Source organism: Prionailurus viverrinus, unplaced genomic scaffold (assembly GCF_022837055.1).
Source record: "Prionailurus viverrinus isolate Anna unplaced genomic scaffold, UM_Priviv_1.0 scaffold_33, whole genome shotgun sequence".
In the NCBI taxonomy this organism is placed as follows: Eukaryota; Metazoa; Chordata; class Mammalia; order Carnivora; family Felidae; genus Prionailurus; species Prionailurus viverrinus.
The window spans coordinates 7,762,995-7,786,939 of NW_025927604.1; the positions used below are offsets into that span (position 1 = coordinate 7,762,995).

General features: G+C 50.7%; 1 protein-coding gene and 1 non-coding gene across 3 annotated transcripts; both read right to left on the reverse strand.

The window, feature by feature from the left end:
* Nucleotides 1–298: 298 nt before the first annotated feature.
* Nucleotides 299–7,583, reverse strand: ODC1 (ornithine decarboxylase 1). Of its 2 annotated transcripts, none has more exons than XM_047845189.1 (12): nucleotides 7,390–7,583; nucleotides 4,808–4,949; nucleotides 4,585–4,719; nucleotides 4,126–4,299; nucleotides 3,777–3,949; nucleotides 3,379–3,513; nucleotides 3,179–3,260; nucleotides 2,912–2,995; nucleotides 1,977–2,139; nucleotides 1,782–1,894; nucleotides 1,276–1,490; nucleotides 299–778 (listed from the first exon to the last, which is right to left on the reverse strand). In XM_047845189.1, the coding sequence occupies exons 3-12, from the start codon at nucleotides 4,684–4,686 to the stop codon at nucleotides 634–636; spliced, it is 1,386 nt and encodes a 461-aa protein (XP_047701145.1). In that variant the 5' UTR covers nucleotides 4,687–4,719; nucleotides 4,808–4,949; nucleotides 7,390–7,583; the 3' UTR covers nucleotides 299–633. The 2 variants fall into 2 exon arrangements, with proteins under 2 accessions (XP_047701145.1, XP_047701144.1); XM_047845188.1 differs by having other exon boundaries at nucleotides 4,808–4,953.
* Nucleotides 5,910–6,044, reverse strand: LOC125158358 (small nucleolar RNA SNORA42/SNORA80 family). The gene has a single exon (XR_007149368.1). It is a non-coding gene; the product is annotated as a small nucleolar RNA SNORA42/SNORA80 family (small nucleolar RNA).
* Nucleotides 7,584–23,945: the final 16,362 nt, after the last annotated feature.

Sequence of the window (23,945 nt, forward strand, 5' to 3'; positions counted from 1 at the left end):
CAGAGGGCACGGCCGGTCTTGTCCACGCTTCTCCTTCCGCCTGCACGTGGGCCGGGTCCACTGTTCTTTATGCAAATGCGCGGCCAGCTTTCTACAAAACTCACGTACTTGAGAGAAAAACGCTCAACAGGACGAAGGGAATTTTGATGGCTTTTCAAAATACTGAAAACCACGGGTTTTCAAGTCCTCGGCGACAACCTTCTCGGCAGTGGGGCAAAACATCGGTCCCCCCCTCACGACACACACTCGGGATGAGCCGTTTGGAATGGACACGGTGTAAAAACTCCCCAATGCCCGATTATTTCAAGATACTTTATTTTTAAAACCGGTCACAGCACTAAGCTTTCGGCCCGTTCTGCCGACGCACAAGCTACAAACGCTTGCTCAGCAGCTGAGGGGCACTCTTTAGTAGCATGTTTGAAAAGTGAATAAAAATCCGTATAAAACAAATATTCAAATAGTTTCCATAGGAACACAGATAAGTGACCCCAACTCCTAGTCTTCCGTATTGTTGCATCCGTGCCAACCCTACTTGCAAAGACATTTCGAAACTAGCGGTAATTAAGTTAGACGGTCCCCCCCAATCCCAGAATTCAAGCTAAACTCCCGAGTGAGCGGCTCCAGGAGCGGCACCTACACGTTAATGCTGGCCGAGGCGCAGGCGGCCGGGGGGCGCTTCATCCCACTCTCCCGGGCGCAGGACACGGGCAGCGCGCTCGCGTCCTGCTCCTCCGCTTCGGGCGGGAAGTCGTGGTTCTGGATCTGCTGCATCCGTTGCCTGAGACAGAAGTGGCACAGTCAGAAACCCTGATCACCGACCCGGGCAGCCTCGCCACGAGAATAACTTCTTTACGAGCCCATTTACTTCCTCGGTTACTATGTCATCAGGAGGCAAGTCAACGTATTTCTAAGGCAAGCATTTCTTCACAACCATTCTTTTGGTAACAGGGAAACCACAGGCCGTACACACCTGTCAAAATATTCTAGTCATACAGAAATACTCTAATGGCTCTTTTTTGAAATAGTTACACCTTTGCAAAAATCTGAAAGGAAATACAGATCGGTATTAGGAGGATTTTCTTTCCGTTTGTATTTTCCAAATTCTGGAAAGCACATATTCTTAATACAGGCAGAAAATAAGCTGTTTTTAAAAACACTGTATTTAAATCTAAATAGAATGATTTCTTACTCAACCAGACAAGAGCCAGTAAAAACCCAAGAAGAAATCTATTCTTACGAGACCCACATACATGCACGGAGACTCTGGTCACTAACCATGTCGGCCCCGACATCACGTAGTAGATGGTTGGCCTCTGGAACCCGTTGAAAGTAGAAGCAGCAGCAACAGTGTAAGCACCCATGTTTTCAAAGAGCATCCAATCGCCCACGTGCATCTCGGGCAAGTCACAGCGCTCAACGATGCGATCAAGGCCGTCACATGTTGGTCCCCATATGCTGGTTGAGTAGTATTTCTCATCTGGTTTGGGTCTCTGCGTTTAAGACAGAAAAATATACCTAGTTACACTTGTTAGGACCAAACATCTTTCACTGGTGTATGTGTTATATTCGAAAGGTACAGGGGCGCCTGGGTGGCTCAGTCGGTTAAGTGTCCGACTCTTGATTTTGGCTCAGGTCATGATCTCGTGGGTCCGCGGGCTCAAGCCCCACGCTGGGCTCTGCAAAGACACCGCAGAGACTGCTTGGGATTCTCTCCCTCCCTCCCTCCCTGCCCTTTCCCCACACGCCCTCTCAAAACGAGTAAAAGAAACTTAAAAAAGTACCTTCTGCAAAAGGGGCTTCACGTGTGCATGATCATAAAGGATGCAATTAAATGATCCATACACTCCGTCATTCACGTAATACATAAAGGTTTGTTCACTCGACTCATCTTCATCTGGAAAGGCAGACTGGTCTCAATTACCACGTTTTGTACCAACGCACAGTTACGCAAGCAAGGATTCAACCTTTATACGCACCATCAGAGCCCGTCTGTTCCTTTACTACGAGCTTTTTGGCAATGATATTAACTGCAAGCGTGAAAGCGGACGCGACGTAGTATCTGCCGGGCTCAGCTATGACTCGCACCCCCGAGTCTGCCGGGAAGTACTTGTCCAGGGCGGGGTTGATAACACTGGTGATCTAGGAGAGAGAGACAAGAACGGTCATCATCAAGGGGAACTCGCAAAACCAGTGCTCTGGGAAGTAACAGAATAAAAAAAGGTGAAAGCAGCCACCAGCAGGGAGGTTTAGGATCGAGCAACAACGGCAAGAGAACAAACATCTCCCTAAAAACCAGCCTGCGTGTCCCGTGGTTTCATCTGGATTCCCCTCCGGACACTCCCCTATCCTTTAGAAGATGTTATGGGTTATGAGTCTATCAAGTGATAGTATAAATTTATTGCTGCTCACTAAGGTTTCAAGGGGCCTGAATACTTTAATCTATCCAATAGGATAAAGCCATCCTGCCTGTCTCATAAGATTTTTACAAGGTGGGCCTATTTCACAAACTCAACCACCCTGTAATGGTCCAATTAACAGTATGTCCACTTTAACTTCCTAAGTGACTAAACAATTAAAACGTCTAAAGAGAAATACAAAACCGAGAGAAAGCACATTTGGGGTAATGATGTACCAAAGTCTGCGTGCTCACTTTCCACAGCAACATTTCCTAACATAATCAACTATTTTCCAAGATTTGGGGGGAAACGGACTCATTTTGGCTTACAAAACCAAAGGATATTAAATACAATTTTAAATAGCACAGAACTTACTGAAAACATTAATACTAAAACATTATTTTTATGTCTGTGCAATTTCTTTTGATATTAGTTAAAACAACTTAAAGTTTCAAAACACTCCAAAATGGAACTTGTGAAAATAGCTATGAATATTATAGTTTTATTATAATTACCTCTTCAAATTTAAGCTTTACATCCTCAGACCCAGGAAAGCCGCCACCGATATCGAGCAGACACATGTTGAAACCAACCTCAGCCTAGAGTCAAGAACATTCGGTCAATCGAGTAGTCAGATTGGTATCAAGTCTTAAAATTCTATGCAGATGGATTTAAGCCTCTGGAATATGAGGTACTTCCCCAGGTTAATTCTAGAATGAAGTCTAGTCACTGTTAGCCCTCCCCCTCCTCCCACCCCCACACTTGGGTTTACATATGCTTACCCCCATGTCAAAGACACAGCGGGCGTCGGAGATGGCCTGCACGAAGGTCTCGGGATCGGTACAGCCACTTCCCACGTGGAAGCTGGGGCAAAGAAAGGAGAATATATGATTCCTTGCTATTTCTGAAAAAGAACCATTTACAGAAGACCTATGAAAGGCGCACTAAGATCTTAGCGTCTATGCCACCACCAAGAGCTCACCTGACTCCGATGACATCAATATTTAGCTCCCTCGCCCGTTCCAAAAGAAGCCTGCTGGTTTTGAGTGTGGCACCAAATTTAACACTGAGGCGACAGACTGCCTTGGAATCATCGGTGGCAATCCGCAAAACCAACCTAGAAGCAGGAAGATCGTATGAAATTTCCCATGACAGAAGACCGCTTACAGCCACGGTTAAAACAACAAGGCTCTGTGGCTCGGATATCCTGCGGCTCGAGCTTCACACGGTTTCACTCAAGAAGTTTTCCGATTTTCGACTCTGCCCGACCCAGCACACTTTTATACTTTACTAAGGTACAGAAATTTCAAAACCGGAAATCTGAGTTTGACAACCTGCAGACCCCATACCTGACCCTGCCCTCAAAACGGAGTAACTCACTTTGCCTTTGGGTGAGCTCTGGCAACTTTCATCAACTCCACTTCACTGTCGAAAGTCATCATCTGGACTCCGTTATTGGCAGCGTACTTAATCTGAGACACTTGTTTACAAGGATTTGCATAGATGATCCTCTCCGGAGGCACCCCGAGACTCTGCACCAGTTGGATTTCAGTCTGAAAAAGAATAGATCGTGCATTATATACACACGGCTAATCGACGAAAGAAAAGAAAAACACAGCAGCTTGCGCACTACGATCTGCTGCCCAAGAAACACAACTTTGATCTGTCCTGCTGGGAACACCAGCGCCATTTTATAGAAGGACCCTGGAGCCCTGCCGCTTTTGCTTACCTTGCTGGCACAGTCGAATCCTGTCCCAATGGCAGCTAGGGTCTTCACTATGGTTCTGCTATCATTGCATTTAACTGCATAAAAGGGGGTGACCCGAGGAAGAGCTTTTAACCATCTCAGATGTTTCTTTAGAATGTCTCCCAGATCCGCGACATAGAAGGCATCCTTATCATCCTGCAGAAAGAGTGTTTGCAGGGGACTCAGCAGCAGTCTAATAATACGTCCCACATGCGGCCCCTCTGCTCTCCCATCGTTCTCAGTGAACCCTCATCTTTTTACTCCCGTCACTGACACGAATATCACCATTACCACTGGGTGATCCACAGCTAATAAACCCCAAATTCCCTAACAAGACATTTGAGCTCCATCACATTTCCTTAAGGTTCCCACTCCAAGTTCCCCACTCATCTGCCCAGCATTTTCAAAGCTGCACTGCCAGCATGGACTTGATATACTTACAGAAGAGGAAACTTCATTGATTTTTTGGTCCAGAATGTCCTTGGCAGTAAAGCCTTCATCGAGGAAATGGCAGTCAAACTCTGCATTACTAAAGCTGTTCATGGTTTCTTGATGTTCCTCCGAAACGTTAACAAACTGCAAACGGGGTGGAGAAATTCACTCAGAATTCACTGCGACACTTAATAATGCTTAACAATAACCTGCAGCAACCACGGATACTTACGTGGAAAACTAAGAGACGGAATTTAAAGAAATTATTGCCAGCTTTTCACAAAGGCAATTCTCCGGGATCCCAAGCCCCCCGGAGGAAGGGCGTGCCCTCGGTGCAGCAGTGGAAAAGTTCCGATGAACACAGAATTCGCCGTCTCCCTTGGGAACACATCAAATTGAAACATCAGACACGGACTGCACACACAGGAAGCCGGGCTACTCCAGCACCCCTGCAGACAGCTCGCTCCCTGGATTCGGGAATCGCATTATTCCAGGTGGAAGTCACATGACCCCACAAACCTCTACACCATCCAAGTGGACACCAGATTCAACACTAGCCTTTTTCAAGCCCCACGCTAAAATTCCATATGCAGTACTGCACATCCCAAAATAAGCGTTTCAAGTATTTATGCTAAAAAACCTACAGAAAGCCGGTTTCAGAATCTTCACTTAGTTCACAAACGTGGACAAAAAATTTTATAGTGGTCAGTTTACTTGATTTCAGAGATGCCTTAGCTTTTTAGAAGCTTAAAACAGCGTTACGCTAATTACGGAAAGGCACCCTAGAAACATCTTGTATTTCCTATTTTCACTAAGTCTTGCACCAGAGTAACTTAGTGACTAAAAGGCATCGTGGAAGTGTCTAAGGCTCAACTTACTGAGTGCTCTTAAGTTTCCTAAAAATGTTGTGAATTTTTATGCTATTTTATTTTCATACCAGGCATGTGTTTTTTTTTGTTTTTTTTTTTTTTTAAGTGCAATCTTCCTATCAAGAAGATGCACCATGGCTGCTGTATCTGATCAGAAATCAGCATTCTGGAGGCAGGGTTGGCTCTTGTCCAGTGAGCACAACTCTGGCAACCTCTTCTGTCCTCACAGGCACCCTAACACTTGCTTAGCTACCGACAATAACCACATGGAAGTTCATTTTTGGCTAACTTTACAAATAACAAAAATAAAGAAGCGTACGCGGATTATGAATAAGCAAAAGTAAAGCTCGTCACAATCTGAGCCACTGTCCTTGGCCTTCGTGAAATGGGACACTGGTAAAGGAGTGACCTTAAAATTACCGATTTTAACCTGTTTAATTGCTGCTAGGCAGGGGACTTTGTTTTCACTGTGCGACCCGCTTCAGTGCCTGCAGCCTACGGCAGGGAGGCCAGGCAATGGTTCGGGGCCACGGTTGGCTCTGGCATGGGGCACTATGAGAGGCCCAGGGGGACGAGCCTGCCATAAACCCAAACCCATGCATGGCAGGACTTGTTTCTTGATCTAATGTAGACAAGATCTAATGTAACGTGACTTTCTGGCACTATCAGCCTCCTACGTTGCCCAAAGCACCCCTAGAGGCAGGCAGGGGACTAAGGGGACAGCAAACCCTTTTCGGCTGTGTAAATAACACACAGCGTAGGCCTCTCAGGGGCAGACAGGGTTATTCAGTCAGGGCCTATCTTTAAGGCAACGTTCAAGCCTACACCTGGGAGGTTTTCATTACCTTGCACTATGTCACTACTACGAACCTTCTAAAGGTTTACTTTAATAACTTGCAACATAAAGAAATCCCACCTTCTGGGGTTTGTATAGCGAAGCTCCTTAAAATGATGAGTCAATTAGCACAAGATCGCACTTTTCTGCTACGAAATTCTTTGCTGCCAACTGGGAAGTATTACAAGAGGCAGAGACTGATTTAAAGGAACGGAAAACGTTTCACAAGTCAACTGAATTCTGCCCAATTTCAGGTTTACGTGAAGTCAACACATTCTTTGTCCTCCCCAGACATTTCAAGAGGCTGTGCTCTCCATACGTTCCCCAATTACTTGGGATTCTCAAACAACCGCCATCAGCTTTCTTCTGAAAACCGGAGGGCTGCCTCCTAACTGCAGGTCTGCTCGCCTGACCCGCGATCTTATACATTCTAGGCCTTTCTTCAATCGCGAGGTCCAAGATTCCCTAAACGGACAATCGCAACTCACGGCGAATGGAGACTTTATCGCCACAGTTACTACAAGGCTCTCTTGGCTCCAGCAACTCCGGCGAATTTCGAGATCGGGTCATTTCGTCTGCACGCGAAAACTAAGAGATACAAAACTCCAGGACAACGAGGCAAAACGGTTTGCCTCATCCTAATAAAAGTGAGAGGAGCGATGGGAGCCCGAGACCTGCACGGGCTCGCTCATCTCTCTCCTGCACCTGCTGCCGGGCTTGCCACGCGCGTCTTAAAAAAAGAATAGCGGTTGAAGGAACCCCGGGCCTTCCCATCAGCTTCCGGCTCTGAACACTCACTGACGTGGTTCGGAAGAGGTGAAACGCAGTCCCCTCCAGCCCAGGCTGCCCTAAGCCGGGGCCATCGCGGGCAGGACGGGCCGCGGCGAGGGTGGCCGCACCGGGCCAGGGGGTCGGCGCCCCCCTTCACGGGGGAAACCGGGCCCCGGAGGGCAGCGACCACCCGGCTCAGGGAGCCGCAGCCGGCTCTGCGACCACGTGTCCCTCACAGATTCAGGCGCAGGGTCGGTCCCCCGGCCTCCGGCCCGGCGCGCAGGGACACGTGGCCGTCCCCCCTCCTGCCTCCCAAGCGCCCAGACGCGCCCCTCTCACCTTAGAGCGCACCGGCGCCGCGGGCCAGCCCCATGGAGATGCCGCCGCCGAGCGCGCAGGACCGCCGGCCGCCCCCGTCAGCCGCCCGCCCGCCGCCTCGCTCCCTCCCGCGGAGGACCGCCGGCCCGAGGTGGCGCCGGAGCTCTGGCAGAGGGGCGGCGGCGGCGGAGGCTGAGGGGACTGACAAAGCCGACGGGCCGCCGCTCCGCTATTTATAGCGCCGCGCGTGTCGTCATGGAGACGCACCAGCTCAAACCAGCCGCGATCGGTTCCGTCCGGGCGTCCCCCGAGGAAGGGGGCGGAGCGCGGTGGCTGCGGCCAACCCGCGGCCGGACGGAGGGGCGGGGGGCGCGGGCAGTTGTACGTCAGCAGCGCCGAGCGCCACCCGGCCCGCCCCCGGCCTCGCGCCCCTCCCGGCCCTGCGGCGGACTTGCGCACGCGCATTACGCCGCAGGAAGACTCCAGCGGCCTCGCACCCCTCCCGGCCCTGAGGGAGGCACGCGCACGCGCACGACGCCGCGGGGCGCCCCCGGCGGCCCCGCGCCCTCCCCGGCCCTGCGGCGGGACCGCGCACGCGCACCACGCCGCAGGTCCCGGGATCTCTCCTGGCGCCCGCCGTCCGCCTGGGTCTCAACCTCGGGGGCGGGAGCCTGCCCCGCGCAATTGCGAGACCTGCTGCTGGCCGACGCCGACTTTCAGCATCTGCGCCGGGCAGAACTGTTCTTCCACTTGGCCCTTTATAAATGCCGTGCGCCCTAGCCAAGAGAAAGGAGCTCGCGGGCGCGAGCGGGCCACGTGGACCCCGCCGGGCGGACTCTGGCCCCTTCTGCCGGGGCCCCTCCAGTTCTAGGGACGGGACCTGTAACGATCCTGGCTCCGCTCCAAGAACGGGACACAGACGCAGACAGGGGCAAGGTGCATGCCGAGGGTCACCTGGCAAGTTGGTGGCGCCGCTTCAGGCCCTTCCTGAGCCAATAAACCGTGCCTGACCTATCCAGGTGTGTTCGACTAGGTGGCGGGGAGCAATGGCCACGCCAAGACCCTTGTTCAGTGTTCAGCTAGAGGCTTGTCTAAGGGCCGAAGGGGAAGGGGGAGGAGGTAGAGCGTCCGGAAGTCACTGAGCACCCCCCCCCCCCCCCCCCGGCTCACGCTGCCCTTTACCATATTGGATGGCACTCGTCAATGACTAGACATCTCCAAGGCAAGCTGCGATTGCCTCGCATTAAAGTCTCCACAGTGAATACGTAAAGGCAAAAGGCTTAGGAAATTGGTTGTCCTTTAGAGCGCACGTGGCCTCTGGTGGAGGACTGTGCCTCTCCATTGTGGGACACCCCACACCGCTGGCCCCAGGGAGAGGAAGGAATTGGGGGTACCGGAGGGTTGCCAGTGAGGATTTAGAAAACATTGAAAATAGCCCAGGTCACAGTTGGTGCAGAGGGACCCTGGAGGAGCTCAGTGCTCTAGCCTGTTCCTGGCCCCAACTTGCTGTGTGATCTTGGGTAAATTCCGTCCCTTCTCTGGGCACGAGGTTTGACTAGATGACCCAAAGATATTTATAGCTGCAAAACCCTGAGGCATTTTGAAAACCTTTGTCCTGTCCCCTAGGCCTGGGACCCACCTCGCTCAACTTTATTTCTATTTCCGTATGGTCCTTGAGCAGCCACTGGGAGGGTGCCTGGCAAATTGGACTAGAGAAGGGAGGAGGGGGTTTATCTCCACCCTAACAAGCTTAATTCCTATGGAGGGATGAGATTACTCCCCCTTCAGAGAACATTCCAGCCCAGACACTTTAGAATCATGATGAACATTTGTCCCCCCTCTGTGAAGAAACATTTTCTCCCAATGCCAGAGTTTTCCTCACATTCCACAAGTCTCCAATGCCAAGGCCAAGAGGGGAACAGTGTCCACACTCCCAGCTTTCCTTGGCCCGTCAGTCAGCCGGTCATTGCCAGGCGAACATTGTGCTGGCTCTCTCGCCTCCTCCAGGCTGAGGGCACAGGATGTCTCCACACCTGGGATCCTGGTAACAGCCTGGAGGGAAGGGCAGTCCGCCCATGTCTTGCCACTTCCCTGAGGCTCTGAGCTTCTGATTCTCCAGCTTGGGGCCAGATCTAGGGTCCCGTTTCAGCTTAGTTGTGTGATTGTATTTTAGATTTCGAGGTATTCACTGAAACAGAGGCAAGTTCTTGACTGAGGAAGGAGGGTAGCCTGTCCCTCTGCTGTTCATATGTGCCACTCACACCCAGGTCGCCCATCGTGTGGGCTAGCCCTCTCCAAACATGCAAACTCCTGCCAACGTGCTGTACTTTCCTCTGGGGAGGCCACGTCTTTCCCAGATGATCCATCTGACCCAGATAGGGAAACAGAAGCAAGGGAAGGAGGCCGTGCTGCTTCCTTGAGGGCTGGCCCAGCTGGCTGCAGGCAAACTCTTGGAGAGGGCCTTGGCCCTGGGTCTGGGAGTCAGCAGGGACTGAGTCATGAAACCCGGCTACTAACCTGGATTTGAGAAGATAAATCGATGGTGACTAAACCTGGCCTTATTCATATGCGTGCCATTAATGTCTTTGCATATTTTCAGTAGACTGTCCTCTCCCCCCACCACCACCCCCCCCCCCCCCGCCATTTCTTTCCTTAGACAAAAAGCCAAAGATCCTCGTAAACTATGTGATGGCCAACTACTAAAAGTTACACTAACGTGAAGGTGAGGTTTTTGTGTTTGGTGCAGAAGCGGTCATGGAAGCAAACAGACAGCAAAAACCACGTTGGACGCGCCAGTAAGATCTGTGTCTTTAGTCATCCCACCCACCTGAGTTCCAGGGTCCATTCCAATTTTGTAGCTACCCTCCCCACTGAGCTCATTCTGGAGCCCTGGGCTTCCCTTCCCTCCGGGTCTCAGGCTCTTTCTGTAAAACACTCTGTGGCTGGACTGAAATAGACATGCAAACTCTTGCACCCTGATGTTCTGAGAATTTCTGACTTCTCTTACAGTGAGGCCTATGTATACATACACTGTACACAATTTTTGAACCAAAAGTGAGGACGTGTCCGAAGAAGGAGGTATTTTTTCCGTAATTATTTACATGAAAGGGCTTATACAGTCATATAGTGATTACAAATGTAAACAGTAACCTTCGCTGGAGATAATTAAGTGACATTAAAAGACAACACTCCGTGGGGCGCCTGGGTGGCACAGTCGGTTAAGCGTCCGACTTCAGCCAGGTCACGATCTCCCAGTCCGGGAGTTCGAGCCCCGCGTCAGGCTCTGGGCTGATGGCGAAGAGCCTGGAGCCTGCTTCCGATTCTGTGTCTCCCTCTTTCTCTGCCCCTCCCCCATTCATGCTCTGTCTCTCTCTGTCCCAAAAATAAATAAACGTTGGAAAAAAAAAATTAAAAAAAAAAAAAAAAGACAACACTCCACAAAGATTTATGTATCCGTGTGGTCGATATTGGAATATTAGACAGTGAAAACTTCCTGGAAAATGGGTTTGTGTTCTGTCCACGTGTCCAAGGTGGTATGCCATTGCACCAAATTTCTCCCAGAAGCACAGTCAGACCATGGAGGGAGGCCCAGGACATCCATGAGGACATGTGGACTTTGAGAGGTTTGGACCTGTCCTGCTAGGGTGCCATAACTCAGGACACCTGGGAACCGGTCATGGGGCACCCTTCCCATGTGGGGTGTTTGACCAAAAATAATTTTCTGAAGCTCAGGCACTCACCAACACTCCGGCCGTGCCCTGGAATTGTTTTAGGTGTTTCCAAAATCCCAGTCCGCCCTCCAAGGTGGAAAGCGCGCTGCCTTTGCCAATATCCAAATGATGTGTCTCAGGCGCAGAGAGCTTCCGGATGGCCCTCCTCGCTGTGAGCAACAGGCTCATCAGAGCTTCTCATCAGAGAAGGGGGGCATCTCCAAAGGTATCTGTCAGGAGCCAAAGACACCCATGTGGAAGTCCCAGGACGTCTGTTTTATAAGTGTTGCATCACGGCCCCACCTTGCCCCCGCCCTGGTGTGGCTCCCTTGGGAAGTTGCCAGGACAGAGGCCATCTGGCAGGAACTGGGCCAGGGCCTTCTGGAGCCCAGAAGGTAAGTCGGTAACCGCACAGTACGTTGCAGAGGAAAGGTGCCCTCCGTCCAGATGTTAAGAGCAGGCGTTCACTCGACTGGCAAATTGATTTTAGAAATGTTTATTTTAAAAAAAGTTTTTTAAGTAGGCTCCATGCGCAGCACGGGGCTTGAACTCATGACCCTGAGATCGAGAGTCGGACACTTAACCGACTGAAACTGGCCGAGTGATTTTAGCAATGCTTTGCTTCCCACAGCCTGCCTTTTGAGTGGCCTGGAGACAGAGCCCCAGTACCTGTGCCCTGAGCCAGCGTTCAGATGTGCAGCCTCCCTAACACGGGGACTGACAGCAGAACAGAAGCTTCATCTAAAAGCTTCCCTTCGTTTATCTAAAATTCTTTGCTGGTGGCCTTTGGCCCAGTGGGTAAAGTCCGACCGCCTTAGCCTGGCTCCGGGGACCCTCTGGGGTCTACCCTGCTCACCTTCCCAGTCCCATCTCCTGCACTCCAGCCCTCCTAACCCACCTTATTCCAAGGACCCTGCCTGCCTGTCATCACAGCATGCATCCCACAGTATGGGCACCTCGGTCTTGTCCCCCCGTCTCTTCCTACTCCCTTTGAAGTCAGGGCCACAATTATCTTCATACATCCGGTTTCTAGCCAAGTACCCGGCACACAAAAGTCACTCCATATTGTTAGGTTGGAAGGAGGGGTGCCCTGAGAAATCTGTGACTTGTGGCCACGTGACTGATACGCTCATGGGAAATTCTCCCCGTGTGCTCTCTAAAGTCAGAGGGAGAAAAGATTCTGAATATTCTTCCTTTGGTCATTCATTCATTCATTCAGTGCTTGTTTACATCGAGTGTCTCCTGCATGCAGTTGATGTACTGGGTGAGGGAGAAGCCTCTGGCTGCAGCTCTGGGCTGGCTGGGGTCTTGGGGACCAGCGGGGAACTACCAAGGGCCTGTTCCACCCACCGCCTCTTCTGTCTGATTTTCTCCTGGGCTCCTGCTGACTGCCTCTGACCCCACCTGTCACGGCACGTCTGCTGGGTTTTGCCACTGCCCCACCTCTGCGACGCCCCAGAGCCCACAAGAGTTCTCCCTCTTGTGGCAGGGAACAGCATGTGGGGGGCCCTTGCCCAAGGTAGGCCTTCTGGAAAGTGTGCGCTCTGCCTGGAGGCGGTGTGAGCTCCACATCCCTGCCAAGTCAGGCCCCAGACTGAAGGGCCAACAATATCACGCTGGACCGAGCCCCGGGGGCCCCGGGTGTAAGGCAGCCCATTTCTGGGCTCATCAGGAGAGGCTGCAGGAGCACCTGAAGGGGCTGCGTGTTTTCCCCCTTCAAGCAACCTGGGAGCCCTCATTCGAGGCCAGGCCCCCTCCTGCTGCCAAGGAGGAGATGAGCCAAGGAGCTCGCAGTCCAGAGGGAAGGTCACATCCCAGGCTGGTGCTATGCATCTCTGGTCACCAGGCTAGTAGCCACACGAGGCACCACCATGGGCACCCAAGGACAAAGGCATGAGCTGGCTCTGGGTATTAGAGACAGAGGAGCCTGGGCTCGGAAAGGCTCGTCCAGGGCTGGACTGAGCTGGGGAGGGGCCCAGGACACCCTGGGTAAGAGCGTGTAGAGAGGCAGCCATCCATGTTCCACGTGCCCAGCTTCACTTGGGGAGAGAACCTCGGGCTATGATAAGGCTCACTCTGGGGACAGCCTCTGACCCCCACCCCCCCACCCAGGGCCACTCCTCACTCCTTTGTTGTGCAGATAGTTCAGCACCGGCCTCAATCTGCAGTTCCCATCAGCCCAACCAAACCCTGGCTGACAACAGGACCCAGTGATCTAGGAGGGGGGAGGGCAGGAGGGCAGGCTAGCGGCCCACGTGCAGGCATTAAGCCTTCCCCTTTGGCACACCAGGCCCTGCGTCTTTCGGGGTCCCAACAGGCAGTTCAGTGGGGTGAATTTAACACGGGAGCTAGTTACAGAGACGACAGAATATCTACGAGCTGTAGAAACAGCAGCACCCGTAGGGCTGGGCATCAAAGGGAGGAAGGGCCCCCAGCGGAGCTGTGGCCACCTGGGGGGCCGTCCAGTGGGAAATGGAACCCCAGAGGGGCATGACCAGAGGGGAAGCAGCCAATGCTGGAGACATTGCTCGAAGCAGAGAGATGAGAGGAGAAAGATCCAGCTGCTTCTGCCCTCCACTCTCTCACTGGGGCCTCCCAACTGGAGCTGGCAAGTGATTTTTCAGGGCTCAGCCCACATCCCTATCCACCTGCAAAACAGAGCCAGGCCCCTGCCGCGTGAGAGGGTGTGAGATCAAGCAGGCTGATGACAGGCACACCTCCCTCTCCAAACGCCTGTCAAAATCTTCCTCCTGCTGGCCCGGAGGACGTTTCCTAAGAGGAGTTCCAGTAAAGTACAGGGTCACGTTTCCTATTGGCCTGAGCAACAGAGAAAACTAATCGTCTCACCTACCAAGAATTCTCCAGGAAAGGAGGCTGCAGTCTCATTCCCTCAGAAACTCACGAACAGCACTGAAGACCAGGTTCTGTTGGTCTGTCTCACTTCCGTGCCCGGGGTGTGGGCCCAGCTTCCCTCAGGGCTCCAGTGGCTGCCCTGGCTCTAGAAATCAGACGCAGATAAAGCAAAGGCTCGTGGGAAAGCACGGCTCCTCTCCTCTGCTGCCTCTCCCCGGGCGCACCTGAAAACGCTCTCTGGGTTGGGGCCGCCTGAAGGACCCGGGTCTGGAGGAGGCCAGAAGGCCCTGGAAGGGCCCAGCTGGGAGCCGAGCCTGGAAGAGTCAGAACCAGCTGGACAAGAAAAAAAGAGAAGCGGCACAGAGCGGATTTTACCAAGGCAGCTGTTCCAACGTGGCAGAACCACCTTTCAAGACGTGAAGTGGAATCTGGGCTTCCCGGTGGCTTATTTTCAGCCCACGGAATGTGACGGAGGCCAGGCAGCTTCTATCTGGCGAGCTGGGATGCTGGCCTTTGGAGCCCTAGGTCACCTTGTAAGATGGGAGGCTTCCCCGAGGCCACCATGCTGCGGGAACCCCAGGCCAGCTGAAGAGTCCCCACGCAGGTGTTCTGCTCCCAGCCAAGCTGAGCTCCCAGCGTGCGGAAAGCTAACGCCAACACCTACAGTCCAGCCCCAAGCCAGGGAGTCACTCAGCCACCAAAACTTCCCCGTTGAGGACCCCAGACATCACGAAGCAGAGGCAAACCCATCCCCACCGCCCATGACCCAGCGAATCTGCAGGTGTAATAAATGGTTGTTTTAGCCCGCTAAAGTTTGGGATACTGTGTTACCTAGCCAGATTAAACTAAAAAAAGCAGCTATAATATTCTTTTTTTTTTTCAATCTTTTAACATTTATTTGAGAGACAGAGACAGATCATGAACAGGGGAGGGGCAGAGAGAGAAAATCCGAGGCAGGCTCCCATCTCGGAGCTGTCAACACAGACGCGGGGCTTGAACCCACGAACCACATGAGATCATGACCTGAGCCCAAGGCGGATGCTTAACTGATTGAGCCACCCAGGCGCCCCATCAGCTATAATATTCTTACCAAAAAAGTTCTGAGCGGGGCCTGCATACCCTGGCCAGCAGCACTCTCCGGAAGAGCCCAGCTGTGGGATTAAATACGTCATAACGCAGGGGTCAGAGAGTGAGCTCTGGAGACAGAGTGCAATGGGTCTGAATCCCAGCCCTCCCTGGCAAGATAGTTCATCTCCCTGAATCTCAGTTTTTTTCTTCTCTAAATGGGGAAAATAATAGAAGGCACCCTTTGGGGTTGCCACGGAGGTTAAGTGAGATAATTTACACGCAGCACCAATCTATTGTATTTGACGCCTGAAACGGAAAACTTCAACACCCCCCCCCCATACAACAAAATTGTTTTCCATTTATCACTTCTGTAAAAAACCACCAGTAATTATTATTTTCTCTATTTGTTCTTCAGGCTTAAAACAAAAAGATATATCTTAAATTTTTTAATTAAGTTTGTTTTTTTTATTTTTATCTTTAAACATTTTATTTTTTATTTTATTTTTATTTTATTTTTTTTATTTTTTTGAGAGAGACAGAGACAGCGTGAGTGGGGGAGGGGCAGAGAGCGAGGGAGAGAGACAATCCCAAGCAGGCTCCACGGTGCCAGCACCAGAGTCCGACTCGGGGCTTGAACTCATGAAACCGTGAGATCACCACCTGAGCTGAAACTGACTGAGCCACCCAGGCACCCCACCCCTCCCCCCCGCCCACAAATAGTTTTAAAAGAAGAAACTTCAGTTCTACAGATATTATTCAAATTAAGCATCTCGTGTATGAACTAAAATTGTTACCTACCAAATGCAAATGTTTTATCTTGCAGTTAGCATTTCCATGGCTTAAACTTTCCACGTCAGAACTACGTAGGGGATGACAGCATTGAATTCAGTGGAGCTCTCTCCCTTTGCATTCACACACTTGTGATATTGTTGGTTTCAAATCTGTCATGACAGCTGGAGACATGAATTTTTCCCCGGCCGAACTCAAAGGCAGGGTGGCAACTGGCTGGGACTTAGAGTGTCCAAAGCAGAAAAGTCCCTGGCGATCGGGGACCAGTTGGTTAGCCTACCGAAGGGCTGCAAACCATAAGGAACAGAACAAACACATGTAGCCGAGTCTGTGTGAATCAGGAACCAGCTGGAGAACTAAGAATTTTCTGAATTAATCTGGGTGCAGAAGAGGATGCTGTGAACGGACAAGCAGTGACATCATGGAGTTTCACGTACGCGTTGTTAAAATTCAATCATAACCGCAAGCAATCGTTTGGAACAAAGGATTTTTTTCCGGGAGGAGTATTTCATCTGGGACATTGTATAGAGTTGATGGGCTGGGTGATAATGACAAGCAGAGCAGCTTCCGGTTGGTTTTATTATCGTTTTCAAATCACCTGCAGAGACAATACAGGTCCTTACTGCCTGTACCTGGGGCAGTCGCTGGGTCGTCCCGCCTGTCTCAAACCACAGTGCCTGGTGAGCAGAAATGTTAGGTCTCATTACAGCTAGCCCTGGGCTCTCGGGGAAGTCTTTCCACCTCTGTTATTTTGTAGGGTTGTCGGACATAGGAATTTGCATGGTTGTTGGTTACGGGATTATTCCATAAATTACAAGGTGCCTCGCTCAGCCCTGACATTTGGGAGGGGCTCAACAACAAACAGTTGAAAACTCTCCTATCTGCCTCCGTATCTACCCCGTTCCCTCTTCTGGAATGCCTTACCCTTAGATCTTGGCTGATTGAAACTTGCCTCTTCTCAAATGGGTGAAGCCCTCAGTCGCTACATTCCTGTTTGCTCCTGCCGTCTCCTGGGTCTCTCAGCCACATCTGGTCTCGTCTGGTGTCCGCTTCTTGGACAAGGTAGAGTATCAGCATTCAGGTGGGTGTGCTGTCCTGTCACCCCATGAAATCGCATGCTCCTTGGACAATGAGGCCACGTGTTCCCTTTGCTGCATCCATTTAGCAACCAAACGCCCTAATAAGGTCCTCATTCCCAATGTTTGGGGTCCCATTCCATACAGATTCTTGGCGCTGAGTTTAGGATAGACATGCGGTCCCAGGTGACATGTAAGTTGGGTGTAAATCCTGGTTTGCCTGAGACAGTTGTTCCCATGTGATGAGTGATAGCGTCCCCTTCACTCTCAGCGGGTCCTGGTTTGGCTGAGAAGTCTCATCGTCTCCTCCCTCCAGGTGGCCTCGTCTCCTTGTCTCCCAGCCCTTTCTGTTGGCACAATTTCCTCTTTCACCGTCTTTCTCCAGAAGGCACCTGCATGGACCTCGGGGCCGGGCTATATACCCATCTCTGCAATTAGGGGACACCTGTTGCCAGTGTCCTTTCTGATGAGTCTGAGCCGATGGCCCGGGCACTGTTACTGGGCTTTCAACCCATAGCAGCACTTCGAGGGTGAAAGCAAGACACGAGCAGGAGGAGGGGAGATGCCACCGGCTGCTGAGACCTTCTGAACTGATTCAGGCTGCGGGTGTGACAGAGGCCGTCTCACATAGCGAGAAGTACAAACCGGTTACCACCCTTACTGAATGCAATCTCTCAATAACTGTGAGAAGCCTTCAACGTGTTGTCCCCTTTCGTCTAGTGAACCCACTTGTAGGACTCCATCTATCCACGGATACACTCTAAAAAGCAGATGAAGTTTTATTCACAAAGGTATTCACGGAAATGTCATTTATAATACCCAACATTGGAAACGCTTCAAAGATGCAACATAAACGGAATGGTGATAAAATTAGGCTGTAGCCATAGGACAAAAAAGTACTCAAGCTTTACAGTTATATTTACGCACGTTTTCTAACGATTTGGAGAAAAGTGCTGTGTTTATAAAGTGAGAACAGATCTACAAAATTGTGTGTCCAGGATGAATTTTTTTTCATTTTGTATCGTGGTAAAGAATATACATCACAAGGCCGACCATTCTAACCATTTTTAAGTGGACAATCCGGTGGCATTATGCATAGTCACAAGGTTGTGCGACCATCGCTGTTCCCCATTTCCAGAACTTTTTCACCGTCCCAAATAAAACAGCCATTTTATGTAAATACATGTGAATAGATGGGATCTTTATTCTTTTTTTATTCTATTATATATTATTATATATTATATTATATTATATTATATATATTATATATTATTCTTTATTCTATTTTAGTCAATAAGAGAATTACCTTATTGATTTAAAACATATTTAAAATGCTGTCTACTGGGAGCGACACCATTTTTATCTTCAAAATAACATTATTAAGGGCTGCCTACAATGCTTGGAATGATTTTTGGATACTTGCTACGGTGAAATTGATCAAGAGTAAAGAAGCGTAAGTTCAGATCTCCTCCATCATCCTTAGGACATGTGCACGTATTTGAGTATGGTTGCCTGTTTACTTTGCATCTTCCCCGCCAGACTGAGCCTGGAGAGCGGGCTCGCGGCTCGTATGCTGTATTCCCAGCGTGGTGAGCAGGGTCTAGTTTTAGTAAATGTCTGTTGAAAGGAGGATACTGGAAACTTTATGTCCATCTTAGGCACGGAAGTGAGGCTTTTTAGCCTGACGCGGGGCTCGATCCCGTGATCCAAGAGATCCTGATCTGAGCGGAAAACCAGTAAGATGCTTAAATGACTGAGACACCCAGGCGCCCGTTTTTGGTTTTGTTTTTTTTCTTTTTAAATCAAAAGTCTTATACTCTGTGACTCTCCATAGTTCAGCGGACGCATTCATTGTACAAATATTCACCGAGCACTTTGTGCAGCAGACCCTATTCTAGACACTTGGACGCTATAAATCTGGGTTCAGGTCTCGAACTTCCAGCTGACTTTGATCCCTTAAAAGATCATAGAGATGTTCGCTGTTTTCTCTTTTCTGACTGTCCTGAGGATGTTCCAAGTGATCCAAGTTATCTCGCACCAGGTTGTACCAGAGAGGCAGCTACCCCCTCCTGCTCCACCGTCTCCAGAGCGCCCCGTGCCTTCCACAGTCTTGGAATAAATTCACCCTCGGGCTCAGGCGGTGGATACCTGACCCAAACCTGCCGGGCCAGATTCCCTCTGCCTGGAGCACTGACGCATGTCCCGTGCACCAGAGCAATAGGGCCCTGAGTCTGGTCGGCGAGGATCAACTGTGGGACTCACTCAAGTCCACATGCGCAGAAGAACGACCTCGTGGCTGAGAAGTCAGGGTGAAAGGAACATGGGAGGGGAACTGGGACCACCCGGCCTGGCATGTGGCCACTCCCAGCCCCATCAGGGCAGAACTGCCTCCTCCGGGTTTCATGTGACTTCCCCGAATTCTTAGAATAAACCTCCCCTGCTTCGTCAAGGTCAGCTTGGCTCCTTGACAGCCACCCTGCCCTAGAAATAAACAGGAACATTTTCTTGGAAGAACATGATATGACTTAATACCGATCTCTTCATGGTTACATTTCTAGGCCCGAAGATACACACCAAGTGCGAAATAAGAGACTGCCTGTAATTCGTTCGTGTCCCAGAGTGTCCTCCCTATGTGAGGTCTGCACTAGAACTTGTTCTGTGCAGAACCGCGTTGGCACTGTGATGTACCTGGCAAATTTCTCCCGCTAGGGCGGCATCCCTGTCCTCAGGTCCAGATTTTCTAACCACATCTAGACCTCCAGACTCTCTCACGTGCTCGTGGGGTTCAGGTCCTTCTGATTGGTTCCCTGGGTCTGTGTGATCTGCTCTCCGCATCCACTCCCGCCAACGATGCCCACTTTCTAGGCCTGTACCGTTGATGGAGCAATGATGGAAGTGTTCCGTGGTTCTGCTGTCCGGGAGGGCGGCCACCTGTCACCTGTGGCTCTTGAAACGTGGCTGGAGTGACTGAGAAATGAAATCTGTACGTGTATTTCATTTTTTTTTTTTTTTAATTTTTTTTTTAATGTTTATTTATTTTTGACAGAGAGAGGGACAGAGCATGAGCGGGGGAGGGGCAGAGAGAGAGGGAGACACAGAATCTGAAACAGGCTCCAGGCTCTGAGCTGTCAGCACAGAGCCTGACGCGGGGCTCGAACTCACGGACCACGAGATCATGACCTGAGCTGAAGTCGGCCTCTTAACCGACTGAGCCACCCAGGTGCCCCGTGTATTTCATTTTAGTTAGCTTACGCTCTTAAACGGCCATGCCCGGCTGGCGGCTGCCATGTTGGACCCTGACGCTCCAGGCGAAAGCTATAAATGGTGATTTGAGATGGACAAATAGCAACAGAGCCAACGGCATTTGCATTTGGAAGACCACCCGAGCCTACCAGGCCCATGACCCCCTTTCATCCTGTCTCTCCAGGAACTGTGTTCTCAGGACGGGACTCTGGCCTAGGACAGGATATTCCTTGGAAAGTCTGTCAACTCAGCACTTCAGAAGCAAGTGGGAACGGCTCCCCAAGCCGCAAGCTGGGCATCCTCCTCTCTGACCTTCCTTTGGAAGAAAGCACCCCTGTGACTCTCTGGTGAGGTGTCATACGTTGCCGGAGCCTGAGAGCCACCCCATGACATAATTTTAACTTTAAAACCACTTTTTTCATGCTGCTGGACAAAGGCAATTCTTCCTGCTTATGAAACCAAACCCCTTATTACACTAAATTGACTCTCATCTAACCACTACTTTTGTGAAACACACGCTGGCCTGGATGAAGGATCCGGAAGCATGCTGGGTTGCAGATTTGAAGCACAGGGGAAGTGTATGTGTCACCGTCACACCTTTGTGAAGTCACACATGGACAACTCCCAGTGACATCACTGAATGACGCTCACAGAGCAGCCCTGTGGCCCGCTGACTGCGTGGGGAGATGGCTCTTGTGGCTTAATTGCACGTGTGCGCTTGGGCCTGGGGAGGGAGCATTACAGCACCCTGACCCGCACCCTGCCGAGTTAGGGTTAGCCAAGTTGCCTCCCTGTTCCCAGCCTCACTCTTCCGGTCTATCAAATGGGAGCGGGGGATGACTGGCCGACGAGCCCCAAGGTCTTTAGAATGCTGACTTTCTCCAGGTCTAGAGTGAAGCAGAGGGAGGAAAAAGATCCGCCCGGGGAAGTGAGTGGCCAAATTGAGCAGGAGCGCCAGCCTTTTGTGCACAAAAGTACTTTCCGCCCTTTGCAAACGCCAGCTTCCCGACCCACCTTCACGGAGAAGGAAACCAGCAAACGTAGATTAGGTGAACGGAACGCCCGCAACCTTAGCCGGAGAAGAAGGTTGTGAGGCAGACAAGCTTGGGTTCTGCGACCAGACTCGCCACTGAATAGTTGTGTGACCTTGGGCAAGTCACAGATTCTCTGTGCCTCTGCTTCCTTGCATCTAAAGTGAGGATAACAAGATCTATCGTACAGGCTTATCCCTCTTCGCTTCCTTAATCTCTGCCTTTAATTCACAGACGACGACTGATAACGTGAGCATCAGCCATAGTTGATGTTTGGGTGCTGAGACCACACCAGTGTTTCTGTATCGAAATAATTCTGCAGTTCGGAGCCTTCTGACTGCTCAGCCCCTCCCTGGGGACCTTCCCTTCCCCCCACCTTCCCTCCATGATTCAGCAAAGAAGGAGCCGACGCCTGTCCCTCCTGACTCTGCTGTCCTCTGATTGCTCACTGTCTGTGTCATACCGGTTGTCCATTTTTTTTTTTTTAATTAAGAAGACTTTATTGTTCAGAACGGTTTTAGGTTTACAGAAAAATCGAGCCTAAAATACAGAGTTCTCATATACCTGCCCCTCTCCCTCTGTCATTAGCATCTTGCGCGGATGAGGTATGTTTGTTATAACTGATGAATCCATATTGAACAATCACTACGTTATCGTTAACTCAAGTCCATTGTCTACATTAGGGCTCACTTCTTACGTTGAGCGGCTGTTAACTATTTTTAACGTCGCCCTCAGTGTTAACACTGGGCAAAGCTTCGTGGGCAGATGCATGCCAGATGCTCACTCTTATGGGTGCTTTCCACACATCCTCATTGACCCCCCATGTTTTATTTTAATCAAAAAGACAAGAGGGGCGCCTGGGTGACTCAGTCAGTTAAGCATCTGACTTCGGCTCAGGTCATGATCTTGCGGTCCGTGAATTCGAGCCCCGTGTGGGCCTCTGTGCTGACAGCTCAGAGCCTGGAGCCTGCTTTGGATTCTGTCTTTCTCTCTCTCTGCCCCCATTCTGCTCACACTCTCTTCTCTCTCTCTCTGTCTCTCTCTCAAAAATAAAACTAATAAGAACATTAAAAAAAGGAAACATAAAAATGTTCTTTGTTTGACAAGTCTGCTGGCATAAAATGGAGTGTCTTAGTTGAACCTTAGAATTATCTGGGGAGCTTTCAAAATACGCCAATGCCCAGACCCCAACCTCGACTATTAAAGCGGAAAGTTTTGAGGGGAGCGGTGCCCAAACATGACTCTTAAAGCCCTGAGGTGATCCTAATGTGCAGCCAGGGACAAGGATTACTGCTTCCCAGCCCTGCCCTTCAGATGGAGGCCTGAAGTCCCGCAGGGGCACTGGGGCCTTGGTAGAAATTCAGACTCTCAGGTCCCCACCCTGGACCTAGTGAACAGTGAATCAGAACCTGTGGGTTTTTTTTTTTTCATTTTTTTATGTTTATTTATTTTTGAGACAGAGAGATGGAGCATGAGCAGGGGAGGGGCAAAGAGAGAGGGAGACACAGAATCTGAAGCAGGCTCCAGGCTCCGAGCCATCAGCACAGACCCCGATGCAGGGCTCAAACCTAAAGCATGAAATCATGACCTGAGCCAAAGTCAGACGCTTAACCAACTGAGCCACCCAGGCTCCCCTCAGAACCTGTGTTTTAACAAGACCCAGGTGATCTGTGGGCACACAGATGTTGGAGAAGCAAAGATCTGGAGGAGGATTCTTGGCCTTTTGGAAGATAGGCTCCTGTGTGAATATGATGAGTGAGGTCATGTGACCCCTCCTACAAATCAGGGCCTTCCCACCCCTCGTAACCCACCCATAGGATGGGTAATGAGCCTCTGCTTTAGGTCTACATGTTTGAACCCTTAAAAATTGTCCAAGGTCTACATGAAAAAATCACATGTGCTATGATATCATCTCTGTATGCAGCTACATGTATACTTGCACAGAAAGAGCATATTTTTGAGTTTAAAAAAAATTATGAGAAGCTTGTCTTACTTTTATTTTACTTGACTCATCTTTTTTAAAAATGTTTATTTATTTTTGGGAGAGAGAGAGACAGAGAGAGTGAGCTGGGGAGCGGCAGAGAGAGAGAGGGAGACACAAAATCCAAAGCAGGCTCCAGGCTCCCAGCTGGTAGCACAGAGCCCCAAGCGGGACTCGAACCCACGAGTCGTGAGATCATGACCTGAGCCAAAGCCGGACGCTTAACTGAGCGAGGCCCCCCCCCCCCAGGTGTCCCTGACTCATCTTTTTGAGTTCACCTTGTTTAGATGGAGAGGGGCACCATTCAGCAGCAGAGGATCTAAGCATTTGCATGCTTATTAATTTTGTCATCAAGAAAACAAGACCCCGGAAGAGACTGCACCCTGAAGCCATCTGGCTGCACCCTCTGTTTACTCAGTTACTTGACATTTACCTAGTGCTCCCAGTTCATAAAATGCTTTCATGGGCTGGGGCACCAGAGAGCTCAGTTGGTTAAGCGTGCGACTTCTGCTCGGGTCGCCATCTCATGGCTCGTGGGTTCGAGCCCTCGGTTGGGCTCCGTGCTGCCAGCTCAGAGCCTGGAGCCTGCTTCGGAGTCGGTGTCTCCCCCTCTCTCTGTCCCTCCCCTGCTCTTGGGCTCTGTCTTTCTCTCTCAACAATAAATAAACATTAAAGGAAACAGTTGCTCTCGTGGGCTTGATCTTCTTTAACCCTTGTCCCAGCTCAGCGAGGCAAGAGCCCGGTTTGAGATAAGGAAACAAAAGCTCAGGGAAGTCCCACGCTTCGAAGCAGGACGTGAATCCGGGCCTCCTGGTCTCGGTAACTG